Raw genomic sequence first — 27,977 nt, 5'->3', positions numbered from 1 at the left:
AATGGCAAGTCAAAACATCACAGCATGTCAAAGCAATTTTGATATAATGTGAATATGCTATTATGGGAAGATTAAATCAAAGCAGTCTTTTAGTTTTTAGTCCAATAGCATGATTTTGCCTTACATGAATCAAATTTTAATGTGAAATTAAACCACGTTTGAATAGGCATTACAAAAATGTGTAAATGTTCCACTACTTCAGTGATTATAATGGCTTTGACAGATGTAAAATCTGACCAATACATTTAATGGTTTGAGAAGACAGTCTTGGGAGCAGTGAATAAATTCAAGCGCCATAAAAAAAAACGTGTAATGACTTTATGACGGAAGGGTGTGCAGCTGTGGGCATCTAGGTCATCTCAGTGGACAAAACACCACAAGTCATCTCCCTTTTAGAAGACCTCGTAAAAAGAAACAAAAGTGCTGCTCCACTGGAGAGCAAACCTGTGATCGGAATTGCAAGTCCATAAAGCGCCTCTGTAAAGATAAGCTGCGGATGAATTCATTTTGGCAATCACTCGCGGAGAATGTGAGTGAAAATCTTCAAGTTTTATTTCTCTTACTCGGAGTCATTGCTTTTAAAACATGCATGCAAAATGCCCCATTGGGAAGGTTAGCGACCTTTAAAAAAAGGACACTGATGTGAAACCTAATAGTCTATGTGGCAGCTCATATATTACCAATAAACAAGTGTTTCAAAAAAGTGTTGATGTCGTGCTGGTTATGTAACATTGACAGCCCTCATAATGTTGGTGTGACCCGACCCCGGAATCCAACCAGTCACTATAATCACCATGTCGCCCTCTTTGAAGAATCCTCTCGCCTTGCCTGTGCCAAAAAAAAAATAAAGAAATAACGCTGTGTACGTTAATGGGAAAAAGTTGCATTGCTAACATGCTAGTCAATAATCACACATAGACAATAATAACTTGTGAGTTGGGATGGGAAAACTTTCAGTTTGGTGGTACATAACTTGATATGTAATACTACTGTGCAATGTTCACTGCATACCCCACATAAACAGAGGACCCCCGCGTCACTACTCTTGCAACCCAGCAAAAAAAAAAAAGCAATCACCCACCTATATCCATGCCAAAGTTGACACGGTTGTCAACATCGTCAGCCCAGACGGGCGCGGGGAGTGGGTGGAAGATGACGGGGAAGACCCCCCGGAGCAGCTGCGACTGACGCGCCACCTAAACAATAACAGAGTTTATTGACCGAAATGTTGCAATGTTCTTTCATGAAATGTAAACATCTAGCTGTCTAACAGTATGGATGCCCGTTTTGTACGTTTCCAGTGGGAAGTGTGTTGAAATACAATCCAGGTGGGCTTTAACGTCAAGAGTATTTAAAATAACTAAATCACACGCAAGATTGCCACTTCTGGAATGATTGTGATGGCCTGTTTGAACCCGTTACCACCATCAGAGGGAGCTTGGCAATTTGAATGCATTCTGCTAGCGGCCTTTAGCGAGTCCTCACCAGATGTGACGCGCCGGGGTGACTCACCTGACCACTGACCTTCAGGTGGCCCTGCCTAGCATGCGACGTAATCACCCGTGTGGAATTTCGACACATGACTCACAAGTGAGCACATATTTATAATCCTGTCATGGCCAACATTGAGACACATTTTGACACTTTTCGGGTCATTTTTTTACCATCAAAATTCTTGAAAAATAAGCCTTCACTTTTTGATTATTATTATTCCATAGGTCATAAACTACCAAAGGTTTGATTACTTCAATTTACAGAAGAATGGTAAAATTCTAATGAAATGATTTATTTGGGGTTTACAGTATTTTGTCTAAAAAGCAGTAACAGAATTGGACGCAAGTGTAGCAATGTTAGAATTTTCTTAGGAGCAGTTGCTAACTTATTTTCTAGCTATTACTCCTGATAAATAATGTGATAAATTACATTGGATATTTTTTTTTATATATAATTTAGTATCAAACTAAATACTGAAATTCTACAATTTCCGACATTGAGCTCCGAGCTAATTAGGAGATACCGTTTAAGTTGTGTTAAAGATGAGAAGTGCAACAAAATGAAGGCTGAAAAAGACTGATGATATCCTAATTTGCTGCGACCGGGCCAATACAATTTGGGCAGTGTGTCACAATTGGTCGGGCCTTGGTTTAAACACCCCTAGCAGAGACATGAGTCGCCATTAAGTAATTTTAAAGGCATCTTACCTGTGGACTTCTGGTGACTGCAATGATAGGACAGCGAGGCCGATATCTTGACAGCAGGTGTGCCGACCTAAGCACATACACATACACACACAGATAATACAGATGGTAAATAACCATGACTAAAACTAAAAATGTGTTTGTTAATTTTTTTTTAATGCCTGCTCAGGGGAGATCATTCCTGAGAATCTGTTTGCATTCATAGAACATAAAGCAAAACAACAAACACAATAATCTTGCAGGGTGTGAAAGCAGAAAACGGCACTTTTCCATCTGTAGATTTCCTCGAGGTGAAATGACTCACATTTGTGTGTGTTTTTAAGCTTATTTGCTTCCAGTGGAAACAGAGGTCCATAGCTTTCAGAGAATAGTAAACAGAATAACTATGTGAGTTGTAGTTAGAACAGCATCAGTCTCCAAATCCATTAAATGAAAAGACTGAATGTCGCCCATAAGAATTTAAAAAGGTAATTTAAACAACAGCAATTTTGCTCTTTGTTGTACAGATGCAATTTGTTCCTCAGGAGGCAACAAGAAGTCAATTCTGGTGATAACAAAGTAGAGCTCTTCAGGTTATTGAAACTGCAAGGTAAAATTAGGAAAAATTGGACGGCACGGAAACCCCGATATGAGATGGAAGAAGAGGCAAAAACTTCCAAGAAAAAAAAGTCGTATTCCAAAAATAATATCAACAGTTATGGATGTATTGGGAAATGACTGCTGATAGTATTTCAGGAATGATCCATATTTTCTTTTGAAATAAGCCTCTGTTTTGATCGGGTGAGAGTGCTCACCTGCCACTTGTGGTGAGGACTATGATGGCGCCGGCGCAGCACTTAAAGGACGATTCGACGGCTCCGATAGCCGTGACCTCGGTGGGGTCCGAGGACAAAGGAGTCAGGCGACGCAATTCCTCAAATAGCTGTTGGTGGAAAATGGCCGCCTCTGCCTCTCTGCAGATCTGACCGCACGAGACAGCGCAAAAAAGAAAAACAGTCAGCGGAGGGCTTCACGACAAACGTAAACACGCACACACCGAGTGCATCATGGCGACTGCCTTCACTGGAAACAGGCCCTTGGCGGTCTCGCCGGATAACATAACGCAATCGGCTCCGTCCAACACGGCGTTGGCGACGTCACTGCCCTCGGCTCGGGTGGGCCGCGGGTGGGCTACCATACTTTCCAGCATCTGCACACAAACACACACATAGAAAAAACACGTACAATGCATTAAAAGCAATGTTCCCTCTATTTTTTTGTTTGTCTGGGCAGAAAGACAACCTCCCTGAGCACACTGAGAACTGGTGTGAGCAACATCATCATTGCTCGCTATGGGCACACACCAGTATCACACCTGCCATAAGCAGGTGCATGTCTACTACACATAAATAATTTAGTAATAATAAAATGTAATGATTAATATCTATGAATGGGCGGCCCGGTGGATGAGTGGTTTGCGCGTCGGCCTCACAGGTAAAAAATAAAATTAAAATAAAATTGGGATTTTATTTTGTGCGCTCCATATGATTTGCTGTGCGCTCCATATGATTTGCTGTGCGCAGAGAAGACGAGAGTAGTGCGCAATTGCGCACGCGCGCAGCTTAGAGGGAACATTGATTAAAAGGTTCCTGAATGGAGTCCAGTCCAATTTTCATGGATTACACTTCTCTGTCCCTTCCATTCCAATTTTCAACTTATTTATGGCTGGTTACAACCAGGAAACATTGTGTTAAGCTTTCACGGGCCGAATAAATGAAGTGGAGAGCTAGAGTATTGACGTGACTACTAGAGTGTGTTTTCACTCAATGCTACATACAAAACCAATACATGTCTTATTGGACGGATAGAGCTGTGCCAGCGGAGAGCTTATTCATCAGCATCCATTTTGAGGTCAATAAGCGAGGCAGACAGTTGGAATACGAGATGTCTCACAGTGTTGCCTGAGGGAGGATACTTGGACTGGAATAGAAGACTCCGATGCTAATTGCCATTTTTAGTGAGTTTAAGCTGTGGCAAAAGCCGCTGTATAACAGTCGCTAATACTCGGTTAATGTAGAATAATAACTCAGGGGAGAGGATGTGATTTATATGTGACTATATTCAACACACCTTAAATATGGATTATTTGGGTTTTAAATGTTTTCATTACCTGGCATTATTGTAGTTTTAGTGTGCAATTAATTGAGTTAAAAGCCATACTTCTTCATGTATGTGAATCATGAAAATATTGATTTTGGAGGGAGTCTTATTTGACATTTATCTGGTGGAAAATTTCAATAATGCATATGTGGGAATGAGAATGAATATACAGAATGTGTATAGTCAAAAGAACCTCATTCCACAGTAAAGTGTTAACGGAAGTAATGTTAAAACCACATTATTTGTCTACGACTGTGGAGCAATGCAAATATGGTTTATCATTTTTTTTTTCTTCTGGACATTTTCTTGCCCCCCAAATCTCTCAAATTAGCTCTGACCCACTCTGACCTGTGTGGCACAGATGACAGGCTTGCCGGCCGAGTTGCAGCGACCAATCATCATCTTTTGGGCGATGAAGACTTTCTCGGCGGGGATCTCGATCCCCAGATCACCCCTGGCAACCATCACGCCGTCGCTTTCCGCCAAGATCTCTTCAATGCTGACAGAGATGAATAGAGAGGGGGGTTCAATGTTTGGGATCATACTAAAAATAGAATATTTGAACATCATGTCCTCTCTGACTCACGTGGCAATCACCCAAAACGAGCGTGCGGCAGAGACAGTTGTGACAACGGACCGACATCATCGCAGGGAGTCAAATATTCCGGAGAAATCGATCATCACAAACGGCTGTCGGTGAAGTCGGCAGATAAGTAATGGCGGACGTCAGAGCTCTACGCTAAATTATGTCAGGATCCATTAAGTGGTGAACAAACTGTCTGTCTAAACTATAAAGCGAGAGAACGTGTGAGCTGGCAGATGGCATCACCTCGATGACAGCTGGCAGGCGGCCATCAACGCCGCTGTCACCGCCACATCATGAAAACACGGGCCCTCGGCTACTAGCATTCACACCGTAAATAAGCTAGTATTTCCTTCACAGGTGCTCATCATTTACTAAAGTGCGGGCTGTTTTTGTCATCGATGTGCCACTGTCTCACGTTAGTTGTTTGTTGGTGTACCCCAATTTATGGATACCTGTGTAACTCTGCCCAGAAGCTCATCGGCTGCTCTCTGCCCTCACTGGATGACATTGCCAGCCCTCGCTACCTCAGCAGAGCCAGGAACATTGTCAGGGACCAATACCACCCTGGTCACAACCTGTTCCAGCTGCTGCCCTCTGGCAGACACTACAGGTCTCACAATTTACGGACAAATAGACTTAAGGACAGTTTTTTCCCACAGCCATCAGGACTCTGAACTTGAGCTAGCACGACACACAATCCCTTCTGTGCAATAACTTCCGGGTGTGCAATAACAATGTGCCATATCTTAGAAATATGTGCAATATTTTAGAATCTGTGCATTATTTCAGAATCTGTGCAATATTTTAGAATTCTGTGCAATATTTTAGAATTCACCTAGCCGGGATGTGACTTTTTATACTTTTATACTACTATTTATGTTTTTTTTTACTGTGAAAACACACTTTGAAAAGCTTGAACTAGCACCACCAATTTCGTTATACGCAGCTGTGTATGATGACAATAAAGGCTTTTGATTTGATTTGAACTCGCCTTCACCTCCTCGGCTACCCCATTATACCTAGACATACTAAATAATGTTTTAAAAAAACAAATTCAACTCTTTATAGCAGTAGAGGAACATAGGGAGATATTTAGACATTGAAAGACTAATTTATTCCTCTAAATATCAACTTGGGTTTGTTTTAGACTCTCCTCTGACCCAACCGTTGCCAATTCATTCAGTCATCCTTTAACTATTAAACTCCTTTTTCTCTAATCAAAATAGAGCCTTCAAACCAAGTTTGATGTTCGTTTCATTGTCTTCGAATAAGACGATTAAGCTCGTGATGGTTTCCTACTTTTCAAATGTTGACTCACTTCTGGACTCCTTGGCGACTCTCCACCTTGCTGATCACCTTGATCTCCTTCCCGTGCGGGCCCAGTGCTCTCCTCACTTCCCGGACGTCTTGCGCCGAGCGGATGAAACTAGCAAAGACCATGTCCACTCCCTGCGCCACCCCAAACTTTAGGTCGGCCTCGTCTTGCTCGCTGACCGCAAGCATGCCGATCAGGTTGCAGTCGGGCAGGTTGACGCCTTTGCGGCTGCACAGCACGCCATCCGCCTCTACCACCGTATCCACCCAATCTGGACCTACATGTTGCATATGTCCACACAATTGAAGGTATTTACTCACGTTCTGGTTCTGATCAGATGGTTTATGTGTCCTTAACTCTGCATTTTTTCTACCTGTTTCTAGTACTTTAAGTCCAATGAGGCCATCATCGATGTAGATCTTTCCGCCTTTCTTCACGACCAGTGGCAAGCTGGGATAATCCACCCAGATGGTCTTTCCGTCTGTGGAGTCTTTGTCAGCCTGCGCTGTCACCACGCGAACGTGGTTGCCCTTTTCCAGTTTCACCTCCGCCTCCACTTTCTTCACAAACACCATGAAAAGATATCAGGGCATAATTACTGTTGGTAAAACATTGCTTTCCTCTTACTGGTGTGAAGGTTTCGGCAGTTTTACACTCAACTCATTACTCAATTGAAAATGCAGCACAAGAAGATTGGGCCAAAAAGAAAGTGTCCAACCCATTAGAACTGAGAATGATGGCAGGGAATGAACATTTAAATGTCATTCTAACTGATTGCAGATCTACTAGTGACAAACTAAATTTAAATTCACAAAAAGGACATTAGGAGCCGCGGGATTGGTAATCTATTATCGCCAGTGGGGATTATTCACCTCATCTCATCTCATTTTCTGACCCGCTTTATCCTCTCTAGGGTCGCGGGGGGTGCTGGAGCCTATCCCAGTTGACTCCGGGCCAGAGGCGGGGAACACCATGAATTGGTGGCCAGCCAATCGCAGGGCACAAGGAGACAAACAACCATTCACGCTCACACTCATACCTAGGGGCAGTTTAGAGTGTCCAATCAGCCTACCATGCATGTCTTTGGAATGTGGGAGGAAACCGGAGTACCCGGAGAAAACCCACACAGGCCCGGAGAGAACATGCAGACTCCACACAGGTGGACCGACCTGGATTTGAACCCAGGTCTCCTCCCAATGTGAGCAATGTGAGGATGACGCGCTAACCACTCAGCTGCCGGGCCGCCCCAAGGTTATTCACAAAATGTTGAATTCATTGCATACAAAGTATTGCATTCTATAACACAAATATATAGATAATAACTATTAAATAAAACAGGGGGGGTAATACGTGGCACCAAAACATCATTTCATTCAGATAAACTCATCATATATAGCCAAATCTCTTGTAAAAATAAGATCAAGTGGGGCGTTGGCACCTTTATGTAGAAGGTGTCAGTGCAACGACAGCATATTTTGTTTAAGTGATGAATCGAAACAACAGTTGTCGATGAGGGAAAAAGCCCTCTGCTGGATTTAAAGTGTTGTTGGTGGCCCAAATCTTTTGATACTTATCTCTCCATGGCGATATAACTACGATAGGAGGGAAACCGTGTGCAGCTCATGCGTCACAGAGAGCATCGAGTAATCCAATCAGGGTATGAAAAGGTTTCCAACAGCTTGCAGTAATTTAGCACACAAAGTAGGCAATGTGCAATGTGGGAAAAAAAACACGATGAGGTATCCTAAAATAGCCACGCAACAATTCCACCTGTTGTCCTTAATAAAATTAAATATCCAGAAAGATGACTTTTCTATGAGCTGTATTAAAAGGGAGATACAAAATGAAATTCTAATTGCAAAAAAGGTTTTGAAAAAAAAGGCATTTTTTTATTGCATGTTTACCCCATTCACCAATCCTGTACGGATCTCTGGTCCTTTAGTATCCAAGGCAATGGCCACAGGGCGATAGTACAGCGGGTCTGAGGTGATTGTGTCCACGGCCTCGCGGATGTTCTTGATGGTTTCACCGTGGTACTGAAAATGGATATCCAGTATGTCATGAAAGAAAAAAAGAAGGGAAAACACTATTGTGATCGCACACACCTCGTGGGAACCGTGAGAGAAATTCAACCGTGCTATGTTCATCCCGGCTTTGACCATCTCCTGGAGTTTAGGTATGGAGCGGGAGACAGGACCTGAGAAAGGAAGTGCATTTTATATAAGAACGATTAATTCAATGGCCGCCATTTATTGACCAATCCATTTGGAATGCGATCAATGGCAGTGAACAAGTCAAAAAACAGTGCATTGAATAACGAAAACCGAGGTCTCGTGGAAAACACGACATTATTAACTGCGCTATCCTTGGATGAATCAGGCAAAATCTGTCAACAAGTCAAAGCTGCAACAGTTGCCGGACTCAAAGAAGAGCAGCCGGCGCTCGCTCATGGGTGAACGGGGCCAGAAAAGACAGAAAGAGAGCTTTATGCACAGCAAGCGTGTTCCGAGCTGACCAATGGTGCAAATGATGCTGGTGTTGCGAGCCGTGATGGGCTCCTGGTCGATGTCCAGAAGACACAGGTGCTCCAGGAAGGTGTCCGCCATGCTGGCGTCCAGCTGCTGGCGCTGGATGAAAGAGTCGGGCAGCGTCATGGCTTCCGAGTAGCGTCTGATGCGAGCTGGGAATGACAAAAATGGACAATGACTGATAAGGCAGAGACAGACGGGCACAAAAATTGATTCAGTTCACTAGGCGTGGCCAAATTACGGCCATTTGGTGATTCTCAATGATCCCATTTACTTCGATTTGCTTTGTACTTTGTGCTTTTGCTTTGTTGTTCTGTCTAATCACCCTCTTGCTACTGCCACAATGAAATTTCCCGAATACGGGATGAATAAAGTTATCCAATCCAATCCAAATGTATGAGTTTTGCGACTTACCAACTGCTTGGTGATTTTTTTTTTAACCCGACAGATTGAGTTACGAGCAAGAGCCTAAGTGGATTTAAACGAGAAGCAATTATGGCACTATCGTGGAAGTGCAAGTATGAGCAATTAGGAGTTAATTTGTATTCTATGATGGGGAAATCAATATATTTAGCAAATTGTAGAGAGCAGTGATCACGCAAGGAAAATGGCCCCTTTCAGTTTCAAGGCATTTACTTTTCAAGCGAGAAATATAGAATGACCCATTATTAAAATAAAGTAAAGTGAATAACATTCAATAAGTAGTGGCATAGCCTGCAAATCATCACAACAGTATCTGTGACATTTGGGTCAGATGAATTGCACTCGCGGGCAGCATATGACCCACAAGCCACAGGTTGTCCACCTTTAATGCAGCTTATAAATGTAGCCTCCCTCCAGGTGGTTATGAATGCAAGACGTTCCAAATCAATATCCTGTTCCGAGAGCAGCAGTGAGCTGGTGCAAGTTGGAATAAACCCACCCTGAGGGGGACTGACATTTACACAAGCGAGACATTTACATGATGTTTATCCTCAAAGGAAAGGAAACATTAGTGATACTTGCCAGTCTAGTGCTAAAGTTTACACATTTAGGGCTGAAGTAGTAATGGAAAAGTGGCCATTTTTAAAGAGGATGGATTTGGGATATTAATATTTTGACATTTCAATAATGCCTGTATAAAATTTTAACAAGACAAAATCTGAATTTAATAAGAATAAGTTGGGGATGAAGGCTTCAATCCCTGGTGGGTGGAGTTTGCATGTTCTCCTTGGGCCTGAGCGTAAAGTCTTATTTTTCATTTGTTATGAGTATAGACATTTCACAAGAATGGTCAATCCACCAAACGACGGCTCAAGTCTTGGAGAAGTCACAAGTCGGGTCGTCCGTGTGTCAAAGTGCCACATTAATAGCTAAATATAAATATAATTGGATTTTTCCTTCCATAGTGAGGACAAGCGCGCAAGTAAATGGTTGCACAAAGAGCTAGCTCTATCATGCGAGGAACGGAATTGATTGGCATCACCAAGACAACCATTGGAAAAGCTTTCATGCTTGCAATTTGCTCTTCTGTAAGTGAAAAATAAGTAGATGAGATTGAAACAAACCACTTTGACCCAGCAAATGCACGTGACCCAGTTGCGCTGCATTGCCGCACGCATCAAATGGAGTCCCACTGACATACAATAAAATATCACCCGCCGCACACTGTACATGAGGTCACTGAGTTTTGGCTCAGATAAGAGAGGTCAAAAAACTGATTGGACAAGAACAGCCGTGTTGCAATGACTCACATTGTTACGTGTACTCACAGAGTCCCAATTATAGTTAGAAACGTTAGATTTCCCATTCTGCTCAAAGGTTTTTTTTCCCAGTCCCAGGAACCCTCGCGAGCTCTTACACCTTCAAAAAATGATTACAAATATTAAATAATAAATAAGCGCATTTACATACTTAATCTGATCTGTGATCTAGTAATGTATAAGCATAATATTCCATTTGAAGGAGGCCCATCTCTACAATGCACAGTTTTCCAATGAAATCAATGACTGGTAACTTATTATGTGAGAAAATAGAATGCAGTTGAATGTGCGTTAAATGGTGCATTCAACCCATTTTGTTTTATTTTGAGGAACCAACACTTAAGTGAGATGGTCAGAAAATCAACTCATTTACTGTCACTGAAGTCATATGTTCATAATATTTAAAAAAAGGTACTTGAGGATCACTCACCCATTTTGACAGCACCAAGCTCCTTTAATGGCTATTTTCTATTTTATATGTGTTATCTACAGCTAAATATGAAATTGCAGTCTTCTTAACGTTTCCTCAGCCTTACTGCTTTTGTCTTCTCCGCTCGCAAATTTGTCGTAATGGGAGTCACATGAGCATGGCTCCACCTGCCTCATTTATTGACCCTCTGAACCTCCACCACACATAGTCGCAGACGCGGGAAAAGGAAGCCTTGTGAACGTGGGCGTGAAGGGCACGTCCATTACAAAACTAAAGTGAAATGAAGTTCAGCGTGACATTTGTCTATTTGTGGCATCACTTACACAATTCACACGTAATCAGCCACTCTCACACACACACACTAACGATGACACCGATTTGTGAGATAATACATAACCCAGTTTATTGAAAAGTGCTTAGTAGAGCTCTGCTAAAACACCTTGTGACTGATTGTCTTCAATTGTAATGGGTTCCAATTTTCATCCACGTGTGAATCTAGACTCTAGATTCTAGATTCTAGACCAAGGGTGTCAGACTCGGGTTGGTTCGCGGACCGCGTTAACGTCAACTCGATTTCATGTGGGCCGGACCATTTTAGATGTAATATTTAGATTTTTTTAAAATAAATGGATTAAAAGAACTGGATTAAAAGCCCTGAATATTCCGTTTTTATAGATCTAAAACAATGTTTATTTTAGCTTTTTTATATATATTTTTAGATTTTACAAAATGATTTTTGAACTAAAAACTGAAAAAAATGATTACAAAATGACAATTATTGATTTAAAAGGGGGAAAAATCAGGAAATTTAATATACTTCTATACTCTTCATTTTAATTTGATCCTAAAACAGAAAGTCGGCACTCATGATTTACTTTCCCGGGCCACACAAAATGATGCGGCGGGCCAGATTTGGCCCCCTGGCCACCACTTTGACACGTGTTCTAGACCGACGTTAACGCTAAGTGAACCACAGCAGTGAGGCTCTTTCTATATACTTCCCTCCTCTTTCTCCTTTCCTTTTTTTCAAAACTACAGAGGACAAGAAAAGGGTTTTAAAAAGATAAATATATATACACACACACACACACACATACAGGCCGGTCGAAATTAGGGGTGCGGCCAATTGTCTTTTGTTGCACAAAATAAACTTGATAATGTTTTTTTTTCTTTTTGGGCAGAATGCATGCACTTTTAAAACATTATAAAATGAAACTGCAAAAAAGATCCTTGTTAAACACAACAAACAGATCAAATATTCCAGTTAAAACTCAAGGAAAGATTACAGCCTTATAGATCATGATTGTCTCTCAACGCCTAGTAGACATGCTGTCTAATACCTTTATAAAGTTTAGACTTTGGCAAAAGTAGCGATGTCATGTGATTTTTTTTAAATCCCAAAATGTGTCTCAGCCCCACTGATTGAACCAGAAGGTGTAAATCTTTAGCTACAGAGCAAACAGACCTTTGCACCTTTGCTAGTGTAGAACAACCCAACAATGCATTCCTTGAATACAGCATTTATTGTAGTCTCATTTAATAACTTGAGCAGCGTGAGAATCAAAACTGAATATATGTGTATGTGTGATTCATACTATCGAATCCAGCACACATTTCCTCGAGAAATATATATAGAATTTTGTATGCCGCAGCTTGTGAGAACAAGTGATCCGATCTTTAACTCCAAGAATTGAACCAATTTCTGAGCGGGATGCGAGAGGTTAAGAGCAATCGAAGCAGAAGACAACAACGAGAAGATACAGAACGTCGTAAAATGTAAAGCAATAAGAAGGGAACCACCGACCTGTTAGAAGCAGGAAGCCGCAGGGCCATAAATGAAAGTGGACAACCTGCCTGACTAGGAAAGAAAGGGTGTGTTGTGCGGGCTGTCTCAGCTAGAGCATCACCTACAGGACAACTCTGTGTCCTCATGGAAATCACACACTTTTTTTAGAAGTTGATGAAGCTTCCCTTTAATACAAAGAGGCTGAACAGCACATCGTACATGTGTGTGTCAGAGCTTTCGAAAGGAGATCAATGGTGGCGACTCGGGCTGCAGGATCAAGGCAAACTTGGTATCAATATCTTGAGTGGATGACACGCTGAGGTGAAAATTAAGCAGGATCTAAACAGAACAAGAAGCCAAGAATAGAACAATAAATCCCGATTTTGCTGTTGGTGTGGACCTAATCCCACCCACAACAAAAGATGGAAAAATGATTTGAGAGTTTGGAGTTTTGAGCTTGGCCCCACTAAAAAATAAAAATATAAACAATAAACCCTTGTTTTTAAGTCCCACTGTCACCTCAGGGGGTACTTTACTGAATTCACATAGTTTGCAATTCAATGAGCCACAACCCATAGTTCCTGTGTTAATAAAAATTAACCTCAAAATGTGGATTAAGCACACAGAAGGAAATGGACCAGCCAGTAAGTAGCCTATTCTGTTGTCTGGATCAAAACATTTTACTGAATACTGCTTTGATTGAGTGACAAATGATGTGTTGCCATGTTGTTAACAACGTCATTGGAACCAAAACAGCAAGGCTTTAGGGTTATATTGACCCCCCTGTCGCCAAAAGTTCACATAATTTGTATTCCGACTCGTCGCACGGTAAAGTCAACGAGGCTCGACTACTATTTTTCATGAGTCATATGCATTCTGCCGGAATCTTTGCCTTTAGTCATCAGTTTCAACTAAACAGAGGCAAACCGTTACAAAAATTATCTTCATTGCACACTTTTACTAGATATCATTATATCTTACTATATATCATATAGTAATATACTAATATAATATAGTATAATAAATATCATTTCAATGTAAGTCGTGATAATTTACGTTACTCACGTGCATGAGCAAGAGCTGAATCTCGTTTGCAGCGATCCTGCGACCGACACATTGTCTGGGCCCGAAGCCAAACGGCAGCCAGCGGAACGTAGACGTTTCCCCCCGAATGCGGGCCCACCGACCCGGATCGAAGGTCAGCGGATTGTCAAAGACCTTTCCACTCCTCCCCATGGGGTAAAGACATACCTGGACCAAGGTCTGAGGGGGAAAAAGATGCTGGCAATGAAGCACCGTTTCATAGCACTTTATCTTTGTGTTTTTGTGAAATGACCAACTCACCCCTGCTGGAATGTTGTAATTCTGCAGAACTATGTCTTTTACTGGGTAGCGCTGCACTGAGATGCCCACCGGATACAATCTGGCACAACACAACACGACTTAATTCACTTCATGTGTATTCGGTTGGTGAGTTTTTTTGCTTACCTGAGAACCTCCTTGAGCGTGCCTCTGAGGAGCGGAGCCCCCTCTAGAGCTTTCTGAGGGTCCCCGTGGGCCTTTCCCACAGAGTCCATTACCTGCTGCCTGACCGCCTCCTGGACAGCGGGGTTACGAGCCAGCTCGAACAAAGCAAACTGCAACGGTACCGCCGTCTGAACACAAGCGCACACTCATTCCACACCGCACGTTCGGATAAGCTGAGCGGTGATGGCTTTTCGGCACCGTGTCCACTCCTCCGGCCATCAGTTCAGTGATGTTGGCTTTGATGGCCTCGTGAGATAACTGTCCCTTCTGCAGGAGCTGGCCCAGAACCCCGGAGAACTCGCCTTGATGGGAGCCCGAAGACAGGCGTTGGAAGCCCCTCTGGATCCTTGATTCGGCTGGAAAACCAAACGTGACAAAGTTAAAGTATAAATAACGGTGTGGCAAAAAAAATTCTGGAAAAGGTGGAAGTTTTGGTTAAATTCTTTTACTTAATCTACATGAAAGGAAAAGAATGCAGACTCTAGAATAGATTTGCTATCACTAGAAATGGATGTTATACTAATGCACAGATGACAAGCTGGCTGCTTGTCTAGTTCTGCTATGGAGTTTGTTTTTATGTGATCATTTTAATTTCGTTATGACAGCGTGATTGGCATTACATTTGAATTACTGACCACCCATTATTAGCTGTTGCTTGTTATTTAGTTTACAATATTTAAGTGCAAATCATTCCTCATTATATTGTGATAGACGTAGGAGTTTAATACTAATATATAACTTATACTTAGGAATCATTGTGGCCCTCCGAAGAAACCACAACTACAATTAAGACCCCTGCTACAATGTAAAACATAACATATCTCTCATTTGAAATGAACCGACAGGTCTCGCCCCAAACGATCGTCCTACGTTACCGTGGGTGAAGATGTGGTCCCACGCGGTGGCGTGCTGTTTCCACAAGGAGGCACCGGCACGCTCCATCAGGGACGTAGGCAAGTAGAGGAGCGGCACGGTGGTGGTCAGCATTCTTTCCACCCCCCAGATGAACCTTTGGGACTCGGCGGAGGGTGTCGACGACGAGAAGAGGCCAATGCGCTCTCCGTAGAGGATGTAGCAGATGGCTGCAAATTACAACGGAAAGTTATATCAGCGCCACTTCACGTGATTTGCCTGAATTGAATAAAATAGAAGGGTAGCCTTTATGAACTCTACCTTCCAGTGCATAGGCAAAGAGGTCTGGACCGGGGTTAAAGGTGATGCTTCCGTGGTCCGGGCCTTTTATCCTGGCCCGGGTTACTTGGCAGAAATCCCTGGCTACCTGGTCCACGTGGGGTAGGAACTGCTGGACGGCCTCGTTCAACAGGACCTCCTTGTTGAGGAGGACTCTGTCGGCTCGCCACTCGTCACCGTTCCTGGTGAGACAAGACGTTCAGCAAAACAAAGAATGAGCGCACCAATGTGATGAGAATGAGGGGCAACCGACTTTAAGAAGACTCCTTTCGCGTGTCCGCGGGTCTCGCGATGCGTGGCCCACGGCTGCAAGACCATCCGTCGCGGGTTGCGGCCTTCGTGGCGGAACAACTCGGCGACGTCGCCCGGCATCATGATGTTCACGGTGCTTTGGGGGCCCACGTGCTCCCTTTCGTGGTGAATAATCCAAAGAATACAACATTACAGTATCAATTTATGGAAATTGGCCCTATTGGTACCTGTATATGGGTCCAAGGGTCTTGAAAGAGTCCTCCATGTGCCTGTGCAGCTGCTTGAAGCGATCTTCCCTCCAAAAGGTGAACAAGTTAAGCCATCTGTTCCTGCCAGTGTGGGGGATTTCGTCAAAACTCCTCACCGGCCCACTGCTACTTTCCCCGACAACTCCTTTACCAGTCCCCGTTGCACTGAGCGCCCTAGCGGAGCCGCTGCACCGCACTCGGACACGCATTCTCACTGCGTTGGACATGATCTCCAAAGGGCATGTACGCTTTGTGAGGTCTGGTTTATTGCGAAGTTCCCGCCTCCAATAATCCTTGGAGTCACAATTCCAGATAGTAAGTGGTGATTTATGAATGGAAAGGCGGACAGTTCAAGAGAAGGGCAAGAAAACACAAGAGGATGGAGAGCTGGGAAAAACAGGCTTTATTTTTAGCGTTTGCTGGCAATTTGAGCTGCCTCTGACAACGCTACTTTGTTTAAAAAAATATTCTTGGATCCCCTAAAAAGGTAACATGTGTCGCAGGGTTGATTAAAACCTGTCTGTGTATCTGCTGAAAGACACAGCAGAATCATGTAAAGAGCCAAATGTGGCTCTGGAGCCATAGTCTATATATTATAGTCAATGGCAGCCAAAGACTTCAAGTGTTAAATAAGGTTTTATTACGTATGCGTCATGTTTAAGAAAAGCAACAATGGTCGCAGCCATTATAGCTGCAGCACCTTCCAAGAGATTACAGCAAAGCCGTCGCCATGACGACATTCTGGCTGAGAGCGGACCTTGTATTGGATGTAAAATCAATCCATGAAGATACTGTATGTGGAATGATTTTAACCCCTTTTTTAGCGGTCCTGTTCGGCTGTTTAGACGGAGAGAAAGTTAAATATGAATGTCTTTTAAAGACTGAAACATTTTTAAGGAGCCACATTGGAGTTTTGTGTATACACATTGTGGTTCCTTATATTGTGTTGTTCAGTCAGAGAATGCTGCGTGGGAGAAGAAGGTTGAGGACAGATAGATAGAAAGAAAGGAAGGATAGAGAGAAGAGTGATACAAAAAAAGAGCAAATATAAAAGCTATCTCGTGTAAGTAGGGTTGCTGCCTCATTACAACTATTACTCTGACTGAGAGAACTTGTAGTTAGGGAAAAATGGTTTCTGCTTTTCCAACTCCTGAAATATTATGTTTAAGCGTCCAAAATTATTCAGCAATCATATTTTGCCTGTGTTACAATGGGGTGAAAAAAACTTGACATGCTACTAAAAAACGGACTGCAATTTTAGAATCTAAGGCCAATTTTAGTTTTTAGTTTAGAAAATCTGCCTTTTTCCCCAATTGTTCCTATTTTATTTTAAAACCTGAGCATATTTACATTAAAATGTATTTGTTCTTGTTTCTTCTAATGTTTATGTATGTAAATAATTCTAAACATTCTGTTACTTCTCTCTATGGAAAGTTAAGCAGGAACCCTTTTCACTCAAGTTATCAGATAGTTTTCTTGGCTCTATACATCTCTCTTTGTCTTATTAAACAACAGAATCCTTGCGGTTCAGCATAAGATCATCAAAAATGAATTATGTAGGTATATATTGCCTTGTAGCCCAATACTACATTGTATATTAGTCACATAATTTGACAAGCATGCCCTCCCTGGTTTATGTATTTATCATTTTTGGAGCTCGTCATTGTGCCCAAACGCAGACCTTGGAAGGCGTCGAGCAGATTAAAGCTGTTATCCTTCATCTTGTTGCCAGGACGTACCAACTTTGAGAGCTCGCGAGGGAGCGATACCTTGCTGCCAGCGCACCTCAGGTGGTTGCTGTCCTTGGAGTTCTTTTTGGAACAAACAAACAAAGAAAAAATCTTTGAGAAAAATGTACGCTTTTAACTAGATCTAGGGGATGTAATTTAATATAGTCCAAAAATTCTGGCTTGTATTCATTGGCTGCCATTGACAGCGGTAGACGTCCCACCCACGCAAATTAGGGGAGGCAGGCAGCAAATGTTCGCATGAATTGGACGTCTACTGCCGCCAAGGGCAGCAAATGAGTTTAGGAGCAAGTTATACTCATATATGATCTAAGATAAGAAGCTTGCTAACCCTTGCTGCACTGGTAGATAAGACTTACTTCAAGTAGAATTACAATGTTTAAAAAAAGTGCATTTGTTTAGTCATAAGAAGGTCGGTGAGAACATGAATTCATGTCTAACCAACGCTAGAAAACATTCAAGAGACGCATTGTTTTTCTGGCATATTGAGAAGCATCCTGTTTTAGTATTCGGGTCACATGATAAACAAGGATCATTATTTGCATAAAAGGATCAGATTGCCCACAATGAGCATCAGACGTTAGTGAGCCAAAATGGCTGCTCATGACTCATTAAGACATGACATATGTAACATAAATAACATAGTTCCTTAAACACAAGTCCGTTACCTACAAAACTGCCAGATATTTACTGTACTGTACTACCGTTTCATCACCTTCGCACCTGCAACTGTATTGTTTAATATTCATGCGGAGTTTGAACATGTATCATATTTAATATTCATATAAAGCTGACACTTATGATATGGCTTATCACGCATTCTGGATTTTGCATATCCAAGAGATTGTTTGATTCTCTTGTACATCTGCATGAATTTTTATTGTTATTTTCATTTTTGAATAAAGAATACTGCAATATTTTTTGATATTTTAAACATTTTTTAGGGTCTTGTCAACATTCCTATACATTAGATGGCATTAAATGATGTGGGTAAATCTTCATGCAATGTTGCACTAAAATATTGCCGTTGGTGACTTGACTTATATTTGACATTTCATAACAGCTTCCTTAAAGTCATGAATGATGAGAAGCAAGATGACTTATTTATCCGTGAAATTACATTTCAACTCTGCAGAAATCAATCTGGGAATATATATAGTAATAATAAATAGGGCATCACAAGTAGTTTAGCAGTTCAAACGAGTGGGTGATGTGTGGCATATTTGAAGCAGCAAAGAGTCTCACTGCAATTATAGGAGATTTTTTCCGAGTGCTATCCGAACACACCTCTGCTAGTTGGTATTTACTCCTGAAGTGAGCCCTCATGGCCGCTCTTTCGGCATTCTTCTGAGTGTATGCGGCTTCGCGCAGCTTTCTGCAAGGAAATAAACACGCCAAAATAATCATTTGAATGTGCATGCTTTTTAGTGAATATAATATACACAAAATATTTCAGTTGAATTAAGAAAATGTTAAAAAAAATAAAAGTATTCTATTTCCAGTATACATTTTCATTAATACATGTATTATACATATAAACAAATAATTTAAAACGATGTTACAACATGTCACACTGTGAAAACATCACATGAATGAAACATCACTGCCATGTTTGCACTTGCCTCTCCTTTTCCAAGTCGGCCTGGTAGGAGCAAAAGGCTGACGGGTGTTTGCCAGGGGTTCGTCCAAGAGGGACATTCCCTTTGCTACCGTAACTTCCTCTTCCTCCGCTACGTCGAGCTCTGTGGTTTCTGCGTTTGGCACACAATTTCCTTTTGCTCATGGTCCTCACACAGCGTGAGAGTTTTGTGATGGGCACACGCAGAGACTTCTTCATGCGCCTCACTGACTCCATGCTCTACAAACACAATGTGAGGATTAGAAGGTAGATACGGTTAAATGAATGAACAATATTGTGGCCTGGATGATCCAAAAGGTCTTAGTGAGGCTATATTTTTTTAAATGACCAATACAGTAATGTAGACCACACATGGCCGCGATAATCAAAAAGACAAGAAGTAAGATTACCATTATTATTTCTACCATATGTATACTAGTCCACATAAAGGATTAAACCTAGTACTTTCGATACAGACCAATACTTTAACAGTTCTAAACAACTTGAAACTTTCCACATTGAACTTTTAAAAATGTGTTAGTTATTTAATTCACAAACCGTTTGGTGGAAGAGAATTTGACTAGGAGGGAGAATGTTCGGGGTATAACAGTTGACATGGAAACCTTTATTTTAGATAGAAAGCTTCTTTGAATAGTATATCACTCATTACCATTTTTAGGTCATCGGAATGGAATTTACTTACATATTTACATTTGTTGATGAAGGCTTGAGTTGTGCTTCACTTCAGGCATGTTGCGTGGATGTGACAATTTACACGGGGCCCTCGAGCAGTAAAAAGTTAGAAGGAGACCTGGACAAGTACAGTAGTCAAACACACAGACACTATATGCATATAGTACCTAATGTGCAAAATAGCCTCCTCAGTCTTACCATAGGATGCAAGTAGGTAGTTACAGCTGGGAGGGTTAGAGCGGATATGTGTTCCCAATAGGTGGTATTGGCGTCCATCTGCCAAACCCTTTAATAACTAATTGAAGTTGCTCGGATCTGTTGTCTCCGTCAACCTCCGTGTGATCTCTATACTTGACGAATAGACCCTTCTGGTGGTTTGCCACTCCTCAACTCTCCTGGGTGGATTAGCACTTAATGAGGGGAATCTTGTTAGCAGTGTCAGGTACAGCTCCCACCATGACTCACGTGCTCATGTGGAAGGCTTAGCGGACACATTAGGATGATGTCATGTGCACATGACACTGACGGGCTTTGCAAAGCATTGGTTTGACCTCCTTGACTGGATTGCTTGGGGTGAAAATGGAAAATAAATATTTGAATGGGGATTAATATTTGTATTCATCAATTTCCGTCATTGCAAAGATGAGCCACAAATAATCAGATCCATAATTCATCTACTGTAACTCAATTGTTCATCATAATGGCAACAATGGAAAATACATACATTAGCAAGATGCCCATAAATGAAGAAAAATACCAAACAATTGTGCTTTTTTTTAAAGGCTAGAAAAGGCATACACAGAAAAACTAAAATGAATATCTTGGTCAATTTACATATGATCAGGGTGATAAATGATAAAAATTAATACAAAGTGAATTGCAAAAAACAGTCAGACCTAATCATTCATACTTTTGAAAAACTAAAATGAATATCTTGATCAATTAACATATGATCAGGGTGATAAATGATAAAAAAATAATACAAAATGAATTGCAAAAAAACAGTCAGACCTAATCATTCATACTTTAGTCAGGAAAAAGTGATGAAAAAATATGCCCAACAAATGAAAGAATTCCAACCACTTACCTTCAAACGAGAAACAGTACTCTAAGTTACTTACCTAGTTTATTTTTACCTGCGAAAATACTTAAAATATTCTCCATGATCAATAAATTCATTATTATAACATAATAATTTTTCAGTTTTTATTCCAAGACAACATAACATTAACACTGTGCTTACAATTAAACAGCAATTCCTGAATGCATTGTCTATAGCCTACAGTCATTTTTTTCTTCTAAAAAATACGGAACTTTTCGTAACCTCTTAAAAATACTCAATTAAAGGTTCCACTCTAAGCAATTTGTCTGGTTCCGGCCTATTTAGCACCCTTGATCACTAATACAATGAGTCACAAATGTACCACAAACTGTCATACACTTTATATATTACATTACAATAACAATCATTCAATTATTGTGTCCATAGCACCCACAAAAGTGGTTCTCTTTGATGAACACACAATGTGTCATCTTTTGTAAGAGTGAGTATGACCACCTTTTCATGCTCGCGTACTAAAAAAGCCACTTAGAGGATTCTCTTGTGGATCAGAGTCCAACACGTGCATCTGCCCCCAACACTCAAGAGTTCATTGGGAAGCACAAACATGCAGTATATGACATACATAATGCAGCTAAACGGGTGAGAAATGATGCGAGAAGGACACCCAGTAATAATAAGGCTAACTAATGTGAGCTCCTTAAGGTGACTTAACTGTATAGCACGCCAAAGCATGAGTTCACACACGTGCTGGAGTATGACAAAACAGCAAAGTATTAGTGGCAGAAAATAGCCAATTACATTTATTATCATTACTTTAACTTTTTTGTGTAAATTGAATTGTTTCACCAAGTTCACAAATATAACAATACTTTTACTTGCGTAGATATTTTTGGCAATGCTTTTACGGGTGCAAAGAACAGATTATAAGCAAGTTTAAACATTTTAGTGTCTTCACAGAACCTGACATCAGCATTTTGGAATATGGGAGTTGGTGGGGAAAACTCAAATGGTAAGAAAATCCAAACTTCAAGGATTTGTTAGAACATTCTTACAACTTCTCCAAATATAGATTTATTAAAACCAGATAAAATGTTAAGTGTTGCCGGGAAAAGTTAAGCAGATAAGCATACATGCACACACAAACACACAGGGACCACCCAAGGTTGCAGGCAAGAACGCACACCGGCAGCCTTGACTATGCGCTCTGCACTCAATCAAGTTGCCACTGTCAATGGCAAACACGTAACCGGATTCTGTCTATGTTTGCAAACGTGTGCGTGCGAGCGTGACATTTGGTCCCTTTGTTCCCTCCGTTTTCCACAAGCTTAGTGTTTGTTTGGAGAAAAAAAATACAAACAGCGGAGCTAAATCGCATCGGGAAAACCAGATCAATACAAAACATTGAAGGAGCTTCAAGATCTTGCAGGAAGATTGCCATTATTCGCAATACAACATGTTCACTCCAAAGAGTCAACTCTGATTTAGACTTAACTCTGACTGAATAATCTTATCTACTGCATTTGGAATGAACAAAACAGCACCAACTAGGTAAACCACGAGATGTAAATGCAGGGCAATGCATTGCAATTTGCCCTCAATTCTATTGTTGCCAAGAAACGAACGACCATTCTGGTCAGCTTGTCAAAATCCTGCAACATTTTTAGCTCGTCTTTTGAGGAACAGCGCCACTGCGTTTTCCACCTCATAAAATGACCAGTACAACTTAATGGATTTTAGTTAAATATTATCGCCCCATAGTATAGCTATTTCTGGTTGTATTAGCCTTATCTGAATGTTGGGTTTGCGTGAAGAAAGGGTGGCTGAGAGCGGCAGAAAGAGTGATACGTTTGGAAGGCTCATACTCCAGCATCTTCTCCAAAAGGTCAAAAAGGTGATGGTGTTCCCTGCCCTGTGACAACAGGTACTTCTGGGAAAAACAGCCACCAAGAGAGTCAAGGGAAGGTTTTTAACTTCTTACCTCATGTTGAAAGGCTGGTGATAAGCTCACTTGCAAAGGTTTGCATTTGGCTTTAACGTAGCGTCCAGACTTGGAGCACTCGTTCCAGTTGAGGCGACCACAGTGGAAATAGCACTGCTTCCTGGAGGGGACATTTTGTTGAATTGCAACTCAGTTTTCGCTTATTTTTTATTCACGGACAGTAACTATTTTGGGAACCATTTGAAACGTCACTAATTACCTGCTCCTTCGAACCATTCTCAGTGGAATTGGTCCATGGATGTGTTCCATCATAGCAAGATGCTCCTTATTGTCATGAGTCTGCCAAACCAGATGTCATATCAAGCTCATCCAGGCTTTCTGCCGGAAGTGTCAAGCCATGTGCTAAAGACCTGGTACAGAGTGAATCCTTCGTAGTACTCAAACAGGATGCAGCCTATGCTCCACACATCACATGGGTAAGTCCAACCTAACTCTGTAGCGGATAGAGGACACGGTCACACATGACAAAAACGGCGGAAAACGTGCCTTACCCAGTATGACCTCCGGGGCTCGATAGTGGCGCGTGGAGATGACGGTGGAGTGGTGTTCCCGGTCGAAAGTGGCGCTGCCGAAATCGACGACGCGAACCGTGGTGTTGTTGACTCGCCTCTCGTTGCACTTCTGCAAACATAGACGCGGCACACGAGTGAATCATGCTATCAAGAATAAACAAAATGTTAAAAAAATACAATAACTGTTCAACAAAAAACTATTTCCAGTAAAATTTAGAATACATTTTAACTGTTTAAAAATTATAATGTTACATGTTAACCTTTGTATTGTAAGGCTTACTGGTCTGATGGTGACAGCACTACACTCATTTTTACATTCTTATGCCTTCTCTGTACAGGTTTTGTCCTGTAAAAAATAATTTGTATTGCCTTAGCACACACTCATTATCCGTTCTATTCGTTTAATTTTTTCTTCTCTTTCACTTTTAAAATGTCAGGCTTTTTTCACAGCAAGGTCATTCAATACAACTCACAGCATAAGGATACATTTTGAAGTTTGGCCTATACAGAATACTTTTATTGACCTGGTATGCACTTATTATCATGTCTGCTCTCCTGATTATATATTTTCTATCAAAGTACACTTTTAAAATGGCAGAATTTGGTCACAGCAAGGTTAATCACCAAAGGCAACCCACAGCATAAACTTACACAATACTATAAATACTCTGAGTGGGTGATGTTGACGCTTTCAGAATTGCATTCAATTTTGCAACTCCCAAGAAAATCCCATCCTCCCTTTTAGAATATTTTCTTTAAATTCCCTGCCTGTGCATGCTTTTGTTTCTAACCTTGTCGGCGTTGTATATGACGGAGTAGTCGGAGTTGACAAAAAGGATATTCTCTGGCTTCAGGTCGGTGTGAGTCAGCCTGTTGTCATGGAGAACTGCAGTGAAAAGAAAGGAAGGGAAAGCGCAGGAAAATTAGGTCGAGGGTTTATCAGGGGAAGTCAACGTCCTCTTGTGGTTGACGAAAATAAAAAAAATAAAAAAGATTTGATTAGAGGTGCTCAGAAATCCTATTTCTTTTCAAATGTTCACAATTCCAGGTCTTATAGACATTTTCCCGAACATGCTATTGGTGATTTATTTCCTCTCATCCAAATGTTACCGGGCAAAAAGATATCTCAATGTTATTTAACTTGAGTACAAATCAAACAAATTTAGCTTAGCCTTTCTCTTTCCTGTCTGTCACTGCTTGTTTTCTTTTTGCAGCTACATAATCCTCTTACTGACATCAGACACTTTTATCCATGAGCAAGTAAGGAATAAAAATAAAGTGACTCCGCCACTTGCGAGGCAAACTGAACTCACAGCTGACAGCGCGGCAGATCTGGTGAGCCATGTGTCGGATGTGCTGGATGGGGTATGGCAGAAAGTTGTTGCCCTTCTGAAAGTCGAAAGTACTGAGCGACAAGAGCTCAAAAGAGATGCAGATGTGGCCGTAGTAGTCGAACCAATCCAGCATCTGCACACAGTGGCTGATTGGGGGATTTGAAAACACAAACATTTTATTGGAGTGCAATAAAATGTGCAATTATTTGATTTTAGTTTCTTTGTAACTGTGATTTTAACCAGCATTTTGTGCTAACAGTGCCCGATAATGTTGCATCTAGGTATGTCTCCCAATGCAGTTTTTTTTCTTCAATCCGATTTAAAAAAAAATAAAAAATTATCCGACACCTATATTTCAGACCAGTCAAAATAATGTAACCAGTAAATGACAAGAGATTTTTTTTTGACTGAGCCCTGTTGGTACCTCAAAAAAAATGATGTCTACAAATTTTACATGACACTTTTATCATGTAAAGCAGCCGAAAACTATCATGGTTCTGAAAACACCCGACTACTGGATCCTAAGTCGTTACGAATCTGATACTGTCAGATACTCCAAAAATAGTCGTATCGGTTCTGATACTATTACTGAGTATACTAAGAGTGCTTAGACATCAGAAAATTTGTTTTTGATATATTATGTAACAGTGCGTGATGTAAACTATTCGATCTCAAATTGATTTCTTTGTGGCTTTGTTCTAATTGACCGCATGACTCCTCTTCCAATGAAGACATAAAACCCAATGACCCAATGGCTCAAACTGTTAGCCTGCAGTAACCCGAGAAAGGCGCATTGCTCAAACTATCAGCGTTAGGAAATTCATTTGCTATTTTGTTTCGCCTGGCAGCCAGACACTGATAAGCCCACAGACTTCTCTGGCATTTTTATACATCCTGTCTTGCAGTCCGTAACCTCCAATAAAAAGACGCGTGGGTATAAATGACATCACAGTCGTCACAAAATCGCTGTGCCAATGAGCTCTTGTCATTTTTCTGGTTAAGCAGTATTTTGTCTGTCATCATAGCTCTCTCTAATTAGTGATTGGGATATTTGGATTCTTTTAGAAAGCATTTTCCACACAGAGGTCAAATTTATGGCTCTTGTCTGTCCCTTTAAATGATGAAAATGTGACAAAATGACACATAACTCACTAAAGTTTGTGCTGATCTTTTTGTCTAATCCTTTCCAAAACGTTAATTTCCAATTTGGCTGCTTCTCTGTACTTGTCGACATTCTTAATGATCTTCAGAGCAATTTGACGTCCACTTCTTCAAATATAAAAAAAAAACAATCAATTAATAATAATTGATGCATTTGCTCTTGCTCAGCTTTCATTATATAAAAGGATATTTTTACCTGCTGTGGTCCAAACATTGCACAACCTTCCCAAAGGTCCCTTCACCAAGCGTTTCCAGGATTTCATCTGAGAGAATGGACTATCATGAATACCGCTAAATGCCCTAAGAATAAAACGTTGAAATGTTACCTACATCGGTCCTCTAGAATGTGTCCATTTTTGTAGACCAGGTGTCCATTGGCTGTGCATTCCTTGCCACTTTCAGCTGCTGCTTCCCCGCTTCCTTGCTAAAAACAAGGTTTTAGGGATTGCTTTTGTTGTTGTTTTCCCCGTGTGACCTGTCCCTATGATTATCCAGTCATTTCCTGCCCTTGGTGTATCTCCTGATGGCTGCCTCTTGTGTGACTCAGGTGTTTCTGATTATCTCGTCAACCCATGTCTGCGTGTTTGTCAGTCCTTGTCAGATCGTTCTACATTTGTCATGCTCATGCCCAAGTCCTGTGATCCTCGTTTCCCCAGGTCCACCCCGTCACATTTGATTTCGAAGTCTATTATTTTTGGAGAACCTTGCCTCTTTTATTAATGTTTCTGTTAGTGGACTCTACTCCGTCTTTGCCTGCTTCCCTGCATTTGGGTCCAATCACACTTCACAATCTGTGAAACCTATCACAAGGGACCTATTATTTTTGTGCCAAGACTACATCTGTACAACTTGTGAGTCAAGGCTGTACCTTAGATCAGTGGTCCCCAACCACCGGTCCGTGGACCGGTAGCGGTCCACGAGCGACCTGGTGCCGGTCCGTCAGAGTAATAAATATTAACGTTTTCAATCTCCCCCTCTTACTCGAAATGAGAAAAGTCGTTATAATGATAAATAAATGCTATTATGCTTGGGACTTTTTTTGTTTTGCCGTCGTGGACGTCGTTTATGCACCGACCCCACCCCCACACAATTTTGTCTTAAGTTGTCGCCCTCCTCATTAGCCGGTCTGCGGGAAAATAGAAAGAGCTTTACTTGTCCACGGTGACAAAAAGGTTGGAGACCGCTGTCTTAGATAATGGCTCAGTGTACAGTACCTTCAAAAGTGTTTTTTTTATTTATTTTTTTACTTCAGCTCTGACCCCAGCTTGTTTACAAAGGTTAATAAGACATGACATCTGGCCTCCTTGGAGGAATCGGGGCGCTATTTCCATCCACATTCTGTGACTGTTATTAATATGAGAAGCCCCGGCGTGCGTGCAGCAGCCTATCATAGCAACTACTACGCTATAGCTGAATGCCCAGGATGAAAAAATGCATGGACACTTTTAGGTCAAGGCCACAGCAAATGCACAAAGGTATACTCACTGACAGGCAGAGGCAAAGACAATCCAGGAAGGTTTTGGACACAGAGTTTAGCTCCGTCTTCCCCATTGTGCACAGCACCTCTGCAGGGAGGATGGAGGAAGAAAGGCCGACCGCCAGGAGCAGTGGGGGGGGAAAAGCAGGGACAGAAAATAACCTGCAGTATTGCCAAATCAGATCAAATGTGAAGGACAGACAAAAGAAGAGCATAAACACAATAAAGGTAAGGCAACTCGAAGGGCAAAAGTGAAATGAGACAGTAGTGTCCAGACTAATAATAAACTTGCGTGGCAACTCCCCCTTAAGTAGAGGAAGAATCAAGATGTGTTCAAGGGGGGAGAACGGAGAAGGGGGGGTCTCTGGTTTCACTTCAATGTCCTCCTTGTACCTCCTTAACCTCGCATGTGTTTTGCCACACCTGTCCT

General features: G+C 41.4%; 3 protein-coding genes across 5 annotated transcripts; all 3 read right to left on the bottom strand.

The window, feature by feature from the left end:
- Positions 1 to 530: 530 nt before the first annotated feature.
- pklr (pyruvate kinase L/R) lies at positions 531 to 12,890 on the bottom strand. Its single transcript, XM_077599718.1, has 12 exons — positions 12,743 to 12,890; positions 8,754 to 8,918; positions 8,344 to 8,435; positions 8,143 to 8,274; positions 6,612 to 6,798; positions 6,242 to 6,515; positions 4,686 to 4,836; positions 3,235 to 3,387; positions 2,993 to 3,159; positions 2,202 to 2,268; positions 1,082 to 1,196; positions 531 to 828 (listed from the first exon to the last, which is right to left on the bottom strand). Exons 2-12 carry the CDS (start codon positions 8,890 to 8,892, stop codon positions 722 to 724), a joined length of 1,584 nt encoding a protein of 527 aa, XP_077455844.1. The 5' UTR covers positions 8,893 to 8,918; positions 12,743 to 12,890; the 3' UTR covers positions 531 to 721.
- Positions 12,443 to 17,568, bottom strand: cyp11c1 (cytochrome P450, family 11, subfamily C, polypeptide 1). Its single transcript, XM_077599719.1, has 9 exons — positions 15,922 to 17,568; positions 15,696 to 15,851; positions 15,425 to 15,624; positions 15,127 to 15,333; positions 14,450 to 14,607; positions 14,213 to 14,379; positions 14,069 to 14,147; positions 13,790 to 13,987; positions 12,443 to 13,063 (listed from the first exon to the last, which is right to left on the bottom strand). The coding sequence occupies exons 1-9, from the start codon at positions 16,167 to 16,169 to the stop codon at positions 12,953 to 12,955; spliced, it is 1,524 nt and encodes a 507-aa protein (XP_077455845.1). The 5' UTR covers positions 16,170 to 17,568; the 3' UTR covers positions 12,443 to 12,952.
- A 2,443-nt stretch (positions 17,569 to 20,011) lies between these two features.
- Positions 20,012 to 27,885, bottom strand: clk2b (CDC-like kinase 2b). 3 transcript variants are annotated; one of them, XR_013300151.1, is made up of 13 exons: positions 27,556 to 27,885; positions 26,401 to 26,494; positions 26,267 to 26,333; positions 26,062 to 26,178; positions 24,889 to 25,055; positions 24,367 to 24,461; positions 23,555 to 23,684; positions 23,414 to 23,496; positions 23,263 to 23,342; positions 23,043 to 23,163; positions 20,467 to 20,568; positions 20,200 to 20,396; positions 20,012 to 20,119 (listed from the first exon to the last, which is right to left on the bottom strand). XR_013300151.1 is itself a non-coding variant. In XM_077599721.1 (11 exons), the coding sequence occupies exons 1-11, from the start codon at positions 27,760 to 27,762 to the stop codon at positions 22,809 to 22,811; spliced, it is 1,326 nt and encodes a 441-aa protein (XP_077455847.1). In that variant the 5' UTR covers positions 27,763 to 27,885; the 3' UTR covers positions 21,195 to 22,808. The 3 variants fall into 3 exon arrangements, 2 of the variants coding, with proteins under 2 accessions (XP_077455847.1, XP_077455848.1); XM_077599721.1 differs by lacking the exons at positions 20,012 to 20,119; positions 20,200 to 20,396; positions 20,467 to 20,568 and adding an exon at positions 21,195 to 22,973; XM_077599722.1 differs by lacking the exons at positions 20,012 to 20,119; positions 20,200 to 20,396; positions 20,467 to 20,568 and adding an exon at positions 21,195 to 22,991 and having other exon boundaries at positions 23,073 to 23,163.
- Positions 27,886 to 27,977: the final 92 nt, after the last annotated feature.

Source organism: Stigmatopora argus, chromosome 4, assembly GCF_051989625.1.
Source record: "Stigmatopora argus isolate UIUO_Sarg chromosome 4, RoL_Sarg_1.0, whole genome shotgun sequence".
In the NCBI taxonomy this organism is placed as follows: domain Eukaryota; kingdom Metazoa; phylum Chordata; class Actinopteri; order Syngnathiformes; family Syngnathidae; genus Stigmatopora; species Stigmatopora argus.
This window is presented reverse-complemented; position numbering and strand designations above follow the sequence as displayed.

Coding starts and splice junctions, on each gene's coding strand:
- pklr (XM_077599718.1), bottom strand. CDS start 8,892: ATGACGCTGCCCGACTCTTTCATCCAGCGCCAGCAGCTGGACGCCAGC. Junction 4,837..6,241: donor AGTCGCCAAGGAGTCCAGAA/GTGAGTCAACAT, acceptor CATCTCTGTCAG/CATTGAAGAGATCTTGGCGG. Junction 1,197..2,201: donor CAGTCACCAGAAGTCCACAG/GTAAGATGCCTT, acceptor GTTATTGTTTAG/GTGGCGCGTCAGTCGCAGCT.
- cyp11c1 (XM_077599719.1), bottom strand. CDS start 16,169: ATGTCCAACGCAGTGAGAATGCGTGTCCGAGTGCGGTGCAGCGGCTCC. Junction 15,852..15,921: donor ACCCTTGGACCCATATACAG/GTACCAATAGGG, acceptor TCACCACGAAAG/GGAGCACGTGGGCCCCCAAA. Junction 14,608..15,126: donor GGACCACATCTTCACCCACG/GTAACGTAGGAC, acceptor TTGGTTTTCCAG/CCGAATCAAGGATCCAGAGG.
- clk2b (XM_077599721.1), bottom strand. CDS start 27,762: ATGCTCTTCTTTTGTCTGTCCTTCACATTTGATCTGATTTGGCAATAC. Junction 26,495..27,555: donor GTCTTTGCCTCTGCCTGTCA/GTGAGTATACCT, acceptor CCTTGTTTTTAG/CAAGGAAGCGGGGAAGCAGC. Junction 26,179..26,266: donor CAATGTTTGGACCACAGCAG/GTAAAAATATCC, acceptor TTATATTTGAAG/AAGTGGACGTCAAATTGCTC.